At 38.6% G+C, this 12,697-nt stretch overlaps 1 protein-coding gene across 5 annotated transcripts in view; it reads right to left on the bottom strand.

Annotated features, from left to right (window-relative positions):
* Positions 1-12,697, bottom strand: part of LOC6501777 (metabotropic glutamate receptor) — a 140,643-nt gene that overhangs the window by 32,895 nt on the left and 95,051 nt on the right. For 4 of the 5 annotated variants that reach the window (XM_032455865.2, XM_044717634.1, XM_032455866.2 and 1 more), the window contains 3 exons: positions 8,077-8,202; positions 7,501-8,020; positions 7,149-7,444 (listed from right to left, as the gene is read on the bottom strand). In XM_032455865.2, the coding sequence (XP_032311756.1) occupies positions 7,149-7,444; positions 7,501-8,020; positions 8,077-8,202 (942 nt within the window). The remainder of the gene's footprint in view (positions 1-7,148; positions 7,445-7,500; positions 8,021-8,076; positions 8,203-12,697) is intronic. The other variant, XM_044717635.1, reaches the window with a different exon arrangement.

Here is a 12,697-nt window from a genome sequence, read left to right as displayed (position 1 = left end):
GAGTCGCTTGAATTTCGGTCACTGTTCTCGACCGTGCTGGACACAAACCCATTTATAAGTCGGGTCGAGAGGCTCCAGCGGTTGCGGTCCTGCCTTCGTGAGTCTGCCTTGGAGACTGTGCGATAGTTGAAGCTCACGGATAAAAACGTCGCCTTGGAGCTGCTAAACAAAAGGTTTAGTAATTGCAGGCTTATTTTTCAAGCTCATGTTAATGAGATACTGCAGCTGAGGGCCGTGGAATACGCATCGGCAACGAGGCTTCGCGAACTTTCGGATAAATTTAATTTGCATATGCCAGCCCTGTCAAGCATAGGCACAACGAAGCAGATTGCTAGCTGCATCATAATCCAAGTGCTGTTGCAGAATGTTGATGCTACCACGCAGTCTAAGTGAAAGGAAATTTAAGCTGACTCGGATTCCTTGGATTCCATTCCAACGTGGGAGTCCATCGCCAGTTTCCTTGAGCGATGCTGGACTTTGGAGAGCATGAATTGGCCAACGACATCATATTCACCAAACCTTGCGGTAGGATAACGTAAAACATTTCAACCAGGTAACTCTGCATTTGTGATTACAAACTCTTCCGCATGCATGATCTTATCCTTCCTTATTCTTCCATCTTATCCTAAGTTTTTAAGCTTGTCGCCTCAGGATCGTTTAGGCAAAATTAGGCGACTGGCCGTAAGTGCCTTGTATGTGGTCACCTATCGCGGCATTGCAATGCTTCAAGCTACCGTGCGTGTGGTCGCATGTGTGCGTGTGGATCATAGTCTGCTGCATTGGGGTGGCAACTCGCCAGCTGGTATTCAAGGCCAAGCCCCTCTCCCGACGTTTCCGCATCTAGCGATGCTGTTTCTCGTTCAGCGTCCGCTGCCGTCAATTCTTTCGTCACTAAGGATCGCTTTGGTGATGTGGTGCTGCTAGCCACTGCCAATATTCTAGTCAGGAGCTGCTCTGGCTCACAGGTACACCTAGTCCCTTCAAGGCTGGCGGACCAACTGCAGCTGCGGAAGATAAGGTCTCCGGTGTTTGTATCCGATATAGGTGACGCAGTGTTCTCTACAGATGGGTTTTCTGTGCAAGTCAGCTTGCAATTCCAATGCTCTGACTACTCGGCGCAATTAACTGCCATCGTTGCCTCCAACATCAACCCTCAATCCAAAAAACTCGGCTCGGTTAGGTTGTTTGTGGAAATCGAGCTGCGCAAGAAGACAGAGGCGCTGCTGGTGGAGACATAATGGAACCTGGAGAACGAGCAGAAGGCGAGGGCACGCGACCTCAACGAAAAGGTCATCTCCTGGCTGGCGGAAATGGAACAGATCTATAAAGACGGAGCGAGACGGAGGACACGCAAAAGATGAAAATATAGAACCGCGAGCTGGGATTCACGCTCAAGTCGCATGGTCGCACATAAAGGGACTACAGAAGAAGGACAAAAACTTGCCTCCAATGAAGTGGCCCCTGGCGATGGTGACGGAAATTATGTAATGTGTCGGGTAGCGCTGCTGAGGACGGCGTCCGGAGCTACAAGGCGGGCAGTCAACAAATTGCGCCTGCTGCCCCATCATGATGCTGTTGAAACCTCATCTTCCAACGGGGGGAAAATGTCGGGTCAAGCAGCCGCCGGAAAGTCTTTCGGGCAATAATTTGTTGAACTCGTGACGTCACTTTCTTTTATCTTTATGTCTTTATTGGCGTCGCCCGCTCTCGTGCTATCATTGTCTCGCTCTCTCGCGGTATATTTCGGTCGCTCCGCAGCATCAAGCGTTGAGCCGCGCTCCCGCGTCACTCACTTCTTAGATCGGTTTCAACCAAACGCACAGATCCCATATTTTGTATATCAACAAAATCATCGAAACAAAAAAAATAAATTGTTTTTATATATAAATCTAATAGAGCTTCCGAAAATGCTAGGTTACTTAACAAAAAACTTTATTTTCTGTAATTGATTTTTCTCTCCAATGAAGTTCTATTTATGAAGTAGGCGGCCTTCGCAGTAAACAAACAAACACGCATACGTAACTTTTTATGAATGGCCTTAGTCTTCGGCCTTAGTTACGCACACGTAACATTTTACTCACACACCTGTTGATGGCCTTGATTACCCGTGGACCACAAGATTGATTGGATGTCGCGTAATAATACTTGGCGTGACAGGGTGACTCCTGTGCCAAATGATTAGGTGTCAACTGCTGATTTCCAAAGATAGGTTTTTCAGACGACTATACACCCAAAGCAGACCAAACTGATCTAAGATAGGCGACAAGAAAGCCTGGGTAAAAGCATGCCACGATATCTTTGAATTGAAAGGATATAACGTTGTTCCACATATGTTCCCGTTGAACTACCCACAAAAAAATTCGGGTTTCAGAATTTAGATTGTGTAAATTGATTAAATATGCCTGCAAAATTTGTAAACGTAAGCAAACGCATACTGCAAACATAGAAATAAGTTGGCGTATTTCGATCTCCCAACGATGTCCATATACGGCGATTTGACTAAAAGAACTTGGGACATTACAGAGTTATCAAACATTGACACAGACTGCATTCCAGTAGTTCGAAGCTGACAACGATATTAAGCCTGGACGGCTCATCTCAAATCCAGGAAAGCGTCGGTAGAATCATATCAATAAACACATTTTAGTTAATATGCGATTAAACCTTCTCAAAGGCTCTGCTCTAGCAAGTTCTAGTTTAGGTGTCGTTAATGAGTAACGCGGACTTCGAGAACAGAAGTCGCCCTCTGCTGCTGTTGGGACATTTTTTAATTTTACCATTCTGAGTCTAATTCCTGGGAACGAAATCACGTTGCAAGTTCTATGCCCCAATGTGTCCTCCTCAACAAGCAGATGCATTCCTTTTACGATTAAATATGATGCAAAGTAAGGAGCTTATTCTGGGGTGATTCTCGCCAAAAGACAGGATAAGAGCGAAATCTTAGCACAGCATGGAAAAGTTTGGACTGGTGACAGACCCGACTTTTAAAATGTCATTCAATGAGTATTCCAAAATTGTAGCAGCGGAGTCATTAAACACCGCCATAGGTTTTGTTATTGAGCTTTCCTCCTTCAACGCGCAATGATGAAAACAACTTTCATTCAAGAGCATGAAAGCATCTCAATGCCTACGCGTTAGATTCTCCTAAGTCATCGAAATTGCATTTAGCTGGAACCACCTCTTACAAAGGCTCAAACAAAGGTTTTTGCAGGAATCTCCTCTGCCGCCACAGACTACTCAACCAAAATGAGTTTTCTGAATTAAAGGTACTTATGGCGAAAGCTTAAATTACCAACGCACTTAAGCTCGTAGAGGAAGCTATGTTCAATGAGCTGATGAACCCTTTAAGGCCGATAGAACTTGTGATTAGCAAAAGGAAAATTTCCGGAAATCTTTCAACTATCGACGTCTATCGGGAAACTAAGCAGAAGGTCGGTGATGATCTAAATAATCATCAAGATTGTTAGCCACGGACCAAGCACACTGCAGTAGCGGCGTTTCTATTTATAAAAGTGAATTTCCTTTGGTTAAAATTCCTATGCCTTACCGCTGGAACACTTGGTGCGTATGAGGGCTCCGACAATTCCAGGCATTTGAACTCCAACGTCCTACATTGTTGCTCCAGGAAACTTCAGAACCACATGAGAGTACTGTCCATGGTGGATAAGGCACGCATATGAGAATTAACTTTTATGATAATTCCGTAACCAAAGAGACCATTTATTACACACGAGTTTCAATAGAATTTTTACACACAATCATGTCTGGGTGGACAATGATCAAGTCAAAGTTGATGCTAAGAACAAAATTTATCCACTAAATACACAGGCGGACAATTTCCAACTTTCTTTTTCCTCCACGCATAATTTTACCTGCTCCATAACCTTTAGGCCCCCCTGAACCAAAGTCCAGAACAAACATAGGTTCGCGGAAACTGTGGGGATCTATCACCCACAGTTTCCGCGGTACACCTAAGAGAAGAAATTGATCAAATTTTACCATATATTGAATTATGTAGGCCGTGTAATGGTGATGACATCATTGTTTCTAGTAAATATGATTTTTGAAATGTATGTGTACCAACTAAAATTAAAAAATGGTATCTAGCAGTTACCATATCTTTGGAATACTCATCCAAATTGGAAATCTCAGATTTTCTAGATTAATTTTTGGTCTTCTGTGATTTTTTTCCAAACATTTTCCCATGGAAGATTTTTATTTTCTTATTAAAATCAGTAGATCATAACATTTTTTAATTTTGGATTTAAGGAAAAACACGAAATAATTTTATTGAATTTATTATAGGTGGTTAAACAATATTTTCGTCAATTAAATTGGAGTTTTTAATCTCATATTTTTTAAAAGTCATGGCTATCTAAAATTTCTGTAAAACTTTACTAAACCAGCTGAACCTACAATGGATACGTTTTGAACATAGAAAAAGTTTTAGATAGCCATGACTTTAAGAAAATATGAGATTAAAAACTCCAATTTAATTGACGAAAATATTTTTGGACGGACATGCGGACATTCCAACAATTTTTTAAGAGGAAAATATTTCGAACCGAAAAAAATTAATATATTAATATTTAGATACATGAGCCAAAGCCTGTTATTTAAAAAAATATATCTACCAAAACTGCATAGTATGTTATTGCCCAACTATAAAAGAGTATGGATACTTTTTATGAAATAGACGGCTTAAGGGCAGATTTATGAGTAGAATATATCCTACTAATATATATCCTATCAATGACTGCTCCTATCTTTTTCAGTAAATTATAATTTATTGAGTCATGGGTACCCAATGCAGATCAATATTATAGAACTTTAGACAGAATGCAGAAGGAGAAGCAGAGAAGAATCAACGTTCCGGACCCCCTGCACTCGTTACGAGATCTCGATTTTCACATTGGTTTATTGGGGGGAGCAATGCATGGTCAAAGGTTTGGAAGAAGTTGGTGTGCCTTGTTCGCCCAGCACGATTCCTAAATCGTCTTAATGCAACTACGCAACCCGTGGAATAATCCATTACAAGATGTGTCTGCTGCCCTTCCAGAATTGTTATTAAAGGCTCACCCTTCATTGGGGGGAGGATGTTGGGCTAAGCAGACACCAGATAAGCCGATTAGAATAAAAATAATTTGTTTAGCTGCAGCGGCATTTTTTCTTCTCTTTTGTTTCCCAGTTTCCCATGCTCTTTGTTGTCATTTGTAGCGCATGCGCTTTTGAGAGCTTCTGCGCCAAAGCTCTTGTTCTTCTGTCATATTTTGGAGTTGTTATTGACGGGAGGCTATTTTGTGATATTGTGTGGAATTTGCTCTCAATAAATTATAAACCTGAATTGAAATTGATTTATTCGGCCGCTATCAAAAAGCTGGTAACTCTACATTATGTTTTTGTATTTATTTATAATAGACGATGCATTGGAATAAATAACACTGTGCGACAAAAAAAAAAAACGAAATACACTTGGGAAACGAGATAGTGTAGGTTGTTAATCTGGTCGAAGAGAACTCAAAAATATTTTTTTTATATTTTTGGAACCCTCCAATTTTTATTTATTTAAAAAAAAACCGTTTTTTCGGGACTTTTTTGCGCTTAAAAATTCCTGAACGCGTTTTTTTTCAACCGATTTCAAAATTTTCGGTGTTTTTCAATAGTTAAATGTTGTAGCTTTTGAAAAAAAAATATATCTTCGATTTTGGTGAACAAAAAGGACAAAATTTTTACACCTGAAACTGAAGTTTTCGACTTTTATTCGTGTTTTTCGGATTTTGATGCCAGTTTTACGGTATAACTTACAAAAATTCGGCCATTTTTGATACATATCAATGTTGCCTCATTCATTCTGAATCAAACGAGACAAATTTCATCAAAAAATTATGAAAATTGGTGAAGTTATAACGCTTTTCCCAAAAAAAGTCAACTCAACCTAGTTGAGCGCTTCGGAGGAACAATGTGTATAAAAATAAGAATATATTGCTGTCTTCTGACAAAAATTCTGTCATTTATGCCACATATTAATATTGTCTCATTAATACTGAATAAAACGAGACAAATTTCATTAAAAAATAATACAAATTGTTGAAGTTATAACGCTTTTCACAAAAAAAAGTCAATAAAACCATGGGAGCACTATTAGAAGAAGAGCATATTCCTTTCTTATACACACTGTTACTCCGGAGCGTACGCAAGGTTGAATTGACTTTTTTTGGGAAAAGTGTTATAACTTCACCAATTTTCATTATTTTTTGATGAAATTTGTCTCGTTTTATTCAAATGAATGAGACAATATTGATATGTGGCAAAAATGACAGAATTTTAGTAAGTTTTACTGTAAAACTGGCATCAAAATCCGAAAAACACGAATAAAAGTCGAAAACTTCAGTTTCAGGTGTAAAAATTTTGTCCTTTTTGTTCACCAAAATCGGAGATATATTTTTTTTTCAAAAGCTACAACATTTAACTATTGAAAAACACCGAAAATTTTGAAATCGGTTGAAAAAAAACGCGTTCAGGAATTTTTAAGCGCAAAAAAGTCCCGAAAAACGTTTTTTTTTAAATAAATAAAAATTGGAGGGTTCCAAAAATAAAAAAAAAATATTTTCGAGTTCTCTTCGACCAGATTAACAACCTACACTATCTCGTTTCACAAGTGTTTTTTCACTGTCGCACCGTGTAATGAATATTAGCCACGTTATGCTGTTTAATCACAAAGTGCATACATATGTTTGTTTAAGCTCTACAAAAAGCGGAAACCATATGTTTGCTTATTTTATTATATTTTTAAATTATTAGTTATTATTAGTTAATTTTATTAATTATATCACAAACGGGGTCGCAAATGCTTAGTCATTGGATTTTTCAATGAATATGTTTAATCCACTCCGAATAATAAGCCAAAATAAATAATTGAAACGTTATAATAATACTTCTTTTGCGTACATATGAAAATGGGATAATACAAGACATTTGCCAAGTTATGGTGCTAGTGCAATGAGATTAGAAGCAAGATTGGTTGCCTTAGTCAATAGGTGGAGCGAAAGCTCGTTAGCTTAAAATGCAAAACGTGAGCTACGCTTGTTGGAGCTTAACGAGTTCCATATATATATATTGTATCTATTATAGTATAGTAAAAAATGTACCTCATACGAGTTCCCGGTGCCAAAATATATGGGTACGAATGCTAGCCAAATAATGCACGTAGTGTACATAGTAAATCCAATAAACTTAGACTCATTGAAGTTTTCCGGTATTTTTCGGGTCTTAATTGCGTAAACTGTGCAAATTGTTATAAGAATCATATTATATAGTTGAGAAAAAAGAAATGACATGTCTTGTATTTTGCATTTGAGTATAACTTCTCTACGATCAGGATAATAAAAACGAGTACCAGGAGGCTCCACAATCATCCAAATCATTGTGATTAATATTTGAATTGCTGCAAAAAAAAATGTAATGAAGTAACAATATTCATTTCACGAATTTTTACTTTACCAATAAGAGAAGCCGTTATGACGACTTGCGATTGAGGACTGATATACTTCAGGCGCTGGGCTGATTTTGATGCAGAATGAAAAATACGTGATATTCGATTAGTTTTTGTTAAGAGAGCGCTATATATAATGGAAAAGCCCACGCCAATCCCAAACCTCTGCACCACACATGAGCCAATTGTTGGCTTTGCTATTAACGCAAATGTATTAGAATAGCAAACCAATATTCCAAAGAGAAGCGTATAGCTTAGTTCTCTACCAGATGCTCTCACCAATGGAGTATCGTGATTCCTTGCAAATAAAACTATAACCATGATTGTGACCATTATTCCAAAAATGGCTATAACCATTGGTATGACAGAAAATAATGAATTCAAGCGTATATACTGAATGTTCAAGGCGTAGCACGAAAGCTTATCTGGATATGGCCAAAGTCCAGGGCCACAATCTCTACATGTAAACTCATCATAAACATATTCGTACGATTCACAGCTGTCACATATCCAACAACATGTATCGCCCTGTTTGTGAAAAGTATTAAAATATAATATTATGTATGTAACTAAATAGTATTTACCTGTTGTTTTTTAATCATTCCAACCTCACAAGGTAATGAACATGCTGAAGTGGGTTGCTCTACTTCTTTATTCCAAACAACAGTTTCAGAATTCAGTTGCAATCCATTAAACCATTTTCCAATTACCTGAAAGTGAATAAAAGTTGAAAATGAATGGGTAATTAAACTGAACACAAGAAAGAAAAGCTAACTTCACTTCAAAGAAACGAACTCTTTGCCAAGTCGTTTCCAAGCTATATGTTAATTTTGCTCTTTTTTACACTCTTAGTGGTCTTTTGGTACTTAGTTATATTTATAAAGTGGACAATATATATTAAACATGACTAAATTTGTACAGCTAAGAAATGTGACCTAGCAGGTATTATTAAAGTTGACTCCTACTTATCCTGATATAGTTGAGTCTAAGCAAACCAGGAATGGATTTCTTGAAGTTCGTTAGATCTTTGCGTCGCTTAATTCTGGAGTATACATTTTCCAGACTAAAATTTTTAAGCGAATCTCCAAGTCGGAAAATGTCGAAACGAAATTCACTGCCCGTGAAATTGTTGGATCAAAGTCATAGTGAACTCAAATCATAGAAAACACCCGGAGATGTTCCCAAGACCTGTTTTAATTCCCTCACCAACGTAGTCGAAACTCCGCCAAAAATTCCTCTGATATGTGAATCCGTTTGGAATTCATCACTTCAATACTTCACTTCATAGCGAACGGACGCGATTATTTTTTGCGCTTGCGATAATTTTTTTTCTTTTCAAGCCTAGTGGTTAATTCCTTAACACTAATTTTCTGATTGAATATTAAAGTTATACCCTTATCACTACACCTTTGTGCAGTGCCATATTTGGTTAATTCTGCAGTTATCTTTTTGCGCTCATTTGCTAATGCTTGTGCTCTGTCGCTCTCCTCTCTTTACTAAGTCCAGTGTTTGTCGGGCTGTCCGAGATGAAATGGGATCCTTCATGCGACAGACCAAGAGTGAGTTCAAAGAATTGTTCATTGGTTTCCGAAAAATCAATGATCAACTTAGCGCGCTGGATACTCAATTAAACAGCCTTCCGCTGTTGAATGAATCTCCTAAGCAGAAAAAATCTGTTACTAGGGAAGTTACAGCTCCAGAAATCGCGGGACAGATTGATCCTACTGCAATAATAAAGCCGCTCACTGTACTCCAAGGGGAGGAACGGTAAAAATTCGGCACCCGAATTTTCGGTAACAGAGCAAAACTCGTCCTCGGGACCCCCGGAACCGACGCGGTATTACCGCCACCTGTAGACCACCTGTAAGACAAATATTTTTCTCACGGCAAGCCCCTGATAAGCACCAAAACCAAGGCCGTATTAGAGTGGAAGACATAAGGAAATTTAAATACTCCTACACGATACGTGTGCCAGGGCCGATGTTTGTGACGCTATGTTCGCTTGGCTTACTGCCAGAGGACATTGTTTGCATAATCGTTGTTTATTACCGGTTCTTACATTACACCATCTTCCGAACCGTCTACAGTCTGTTTCCAATCTTATATGTGATAGCGAATTTCTAGTAATTCATGTTGACTTTAATTTGCCAGAATTTACTTGATACTGAAAATGTACCTTTTTTTTTATCACTTTCCACCCATAATAATTTTACGGCGTGAATCTTTGACTTATCTCTAGGCCAGATCAACCATGTTAGAAATTTGTTAGGTCGGACTTGTGTTTTGTATCTGATCCAGATGGTACCACTCTTTCCAGTGCTTTGTCCCTCTTAACCCCTGAAGATCCATATCATCCCACGCTTGAGGTTTCAATCGAAACCATTTCTTGTGCCTTCCCTCGTTTCGAATAAAATTCGTTGTTTTCGTAAGACTAATTTTAGTTAGATTTTGCTTATCCAGCGATATTGCTGGGCAGTAGTCTAAGATGTGTTCCATAGTTTTTGGGGTTGATGATTGACAACGATAGCAGTTGCGTGGGGTCGTTGCTTGGGTCGAGTTGGGGTCGAGAAGGTGCTTGCATGTTATAATTGTATGTCCTATATTTAATTTGGTCAATTCTGCTTATTTCTTCTTAAGATATGTTAGTGAGTGTTGTTAGTGTTTATGTTATTGTACCACGTGCGCCATTTATTTATTAAGGTTCCTTTTTCTTGTATAAACTGTTTGTTTAGCATTTTATTGATGTCCGTTATATTTTCATTAGACGTATATAAAAGTGTCACTTTTGTTGGCAGTTCTATCCGCAAGTTCGTTTCCTTTAAAATTGAAGTACACTTGTTTGTTTGTTTATTTGTTTAGTTTGCAAAAGTGATCGGATGTATGCAAGATATTTGTTTACATTTGGTTTTGAATGGCTTCGATCGATCCAAGGGAGTCAGATCAGATAACAGATTTCCCTTTCTTGTTGGTTGAGATTCCAATGGGAAGGATTACAATCACTTCTCCTATTAGGATTGATGAGTAGGGTGGTAGAATTCCGTACCGCAAAACTTCTGTTTCGGTGATTATAGCGAAGGCTGTGTTTAAATTTATTTAAGATCCGTTCGTGTTAATAAATGTGTGGTTTTTGTAGATTTCTTTTATTTCGTAAAAAAAAAATTAGCATTCCTTTCTTGTTTTTTTTTTACTTTTGCAAAGAGGAATTGATTATATTTTGAGGTAGTTGCCATCGTGGTTTGATCTTGTATAGTCTTGTAGGTTTCTATGGGATGTTATCTCTATAGATATATTCTCTATAGTTCGTTTTAGTGTTGAGGTTTATTTTTTTGTTGTTGGTTTTGGTTGAATAAGCTTGCAAAATGTTGTATCTTCGGAGCGGATAAGGTTGTGAAGTTGTTTGGTTGTGAGATGGTCTCGACGATGCTCGGTTGTTAACATCCCTACAAGCGAGCAACGACGTTACCCAAACTATTATAAAATAGATTATTTGTTGACGTGTTGCGAAAGGAGTCTTGGACTGTTCTGAGGGCTGCGTTTAATATGGTTTATCCAGAATGATGCAGCTAGTAGACAACACTAGCCGGGACGCGGCAACCCTGACGGACCAACGTGTTAGCACAATAACGAGACATTACCTGGAGCAAGCAGTGGAGGGAATAAACAGAGTGATGAGGCCATCATCACGCAGAGCTCGGGCAATAATTCCTTGTCTTGGAGACCTCACTAACAATAGTAGTCTTCTCAATACTATTTATCATCTGGAGGAAGTTGACCTCCACCAAAGGATAATTGAGGACCTGGAAAACCCAAAGGAGGTGTCGACAACAGCTCATCGTTCTGCCAATTGATCTGCGGGACGCCGAATCCTAAGCATAAGCAATACTCGACATTCAAGTGTTGTGGGTTCAACTACACCCGGATATGTCGCAAGAGTGAAACTATATGTATCTGTTAAGGGGATAATTATATAATGAAATAGAAATACCCAATATGGAAAAATGAATCAAGTTTACTCAAAATTATATTTGAGTATTTGGAACTCCATGACAGCTTAAGGCCATTACAGATCCGCCACCGAAACTTCAAATAGCCATGCTGGAACCACAATAAGTTTCGCATAGGATTGTGATATGGGGCGAATGAAACGTCGTAGATCTCGCCAAGGTCGGGTTGGTTAAGAATAGAGATCTGATCAGAGTCATTTTCTCTCTCTCTTTCTACTGAGCCTGTTTGCCTTTTAGGTGAATTGTTTCTCTAGTTTTCTTTTGGATTTGATTCGGTAGGACAATCACCCGGGTTTTTCTTTATTAATTTTTATCTAGCTAGTGCACTTCAATTTATTTTGATGATGTGTTGTAAAGAACCATCCCCATCCGTCGAGCTTAGTCTAAGATCACAAGAAGTGCACGCCCTTCACTCCCATCCATACGTCCCCAAGGTATATCGTCTGGACCTTGCAGTAGATCTTGCAATTTTGTTCTGTTTAAGTACAGCCCGTATACCCTCACGTTACAAAGTTGGCTAACAACGAAGGGAGCTCGAACCACACCCACACAAAATTGGTGCCCAAACGGTGAGGCCTGATTAGAGTTATCCAGTCAGTTTCCATTTGTTTTTTTTAATATCGTCTTTGGTGGAACTGCAAGAGGCTAGAGTTTTTTTGGCATTCTGACCCATTAGACAATGATATATCGTAGTAGTATTTTTTTTGTAAAACCTATTAGGTCTGTTTAACTTGAATTTTAATGGAATTCACAAGCTGTTCGTCTTTGAAATTGCGATTGCAGGTCAGCAGCTTGGACTGATCGACCAGAGCGACTGTTTTGTGTAACCTGACCTCACCAGGTTGAATAATTTCAGATTTATCAGGTCCGAATAGTAGATTCTGGTTAGAAATCGCAAGACGCTGGAAGAACTTTAGCTCTTAACCTACCTAGAATGTACATATTATCGGAAGGTTTACGAGTCAGTAATTTTCTAGTGTTATTGCCGGAACGTATGGCTCCCCCAGCTTTTTTTAGCGAACACACAATTTTTCTTTTTTTTATCTTTATTCTTCTATATCTGTTTCAGTTTGTGGTATATGCGTGTTATAAACGGCTAAAAAACTTTCTGTTTCTTCCACACGTTAGCTTCACCGTGTTTTACTTTTCTATCTGCTTAACGATGGCCGACGCCTTGCCTTCTTTTGGCCGTTACTAACCT

This window comes from Drosophila ananassae (assembly GCF_017639315.1).
Source record: "Drosophila ananassae strain 14024-0371.13 chromosome 4 unlocalized genomic scaffold, ASM1763931v2 tig00000054, whole genome shotgun sequence".
Lineage (NCBI taxonomy): Eukaryota > Metazoa > Arthropoda > Insecta > Diptera > Drosophilidae > Drosophila > Drosophila ananassae.
This window is presented reverse-complemented; position numbering and strand designations above follow the sequence as displayed.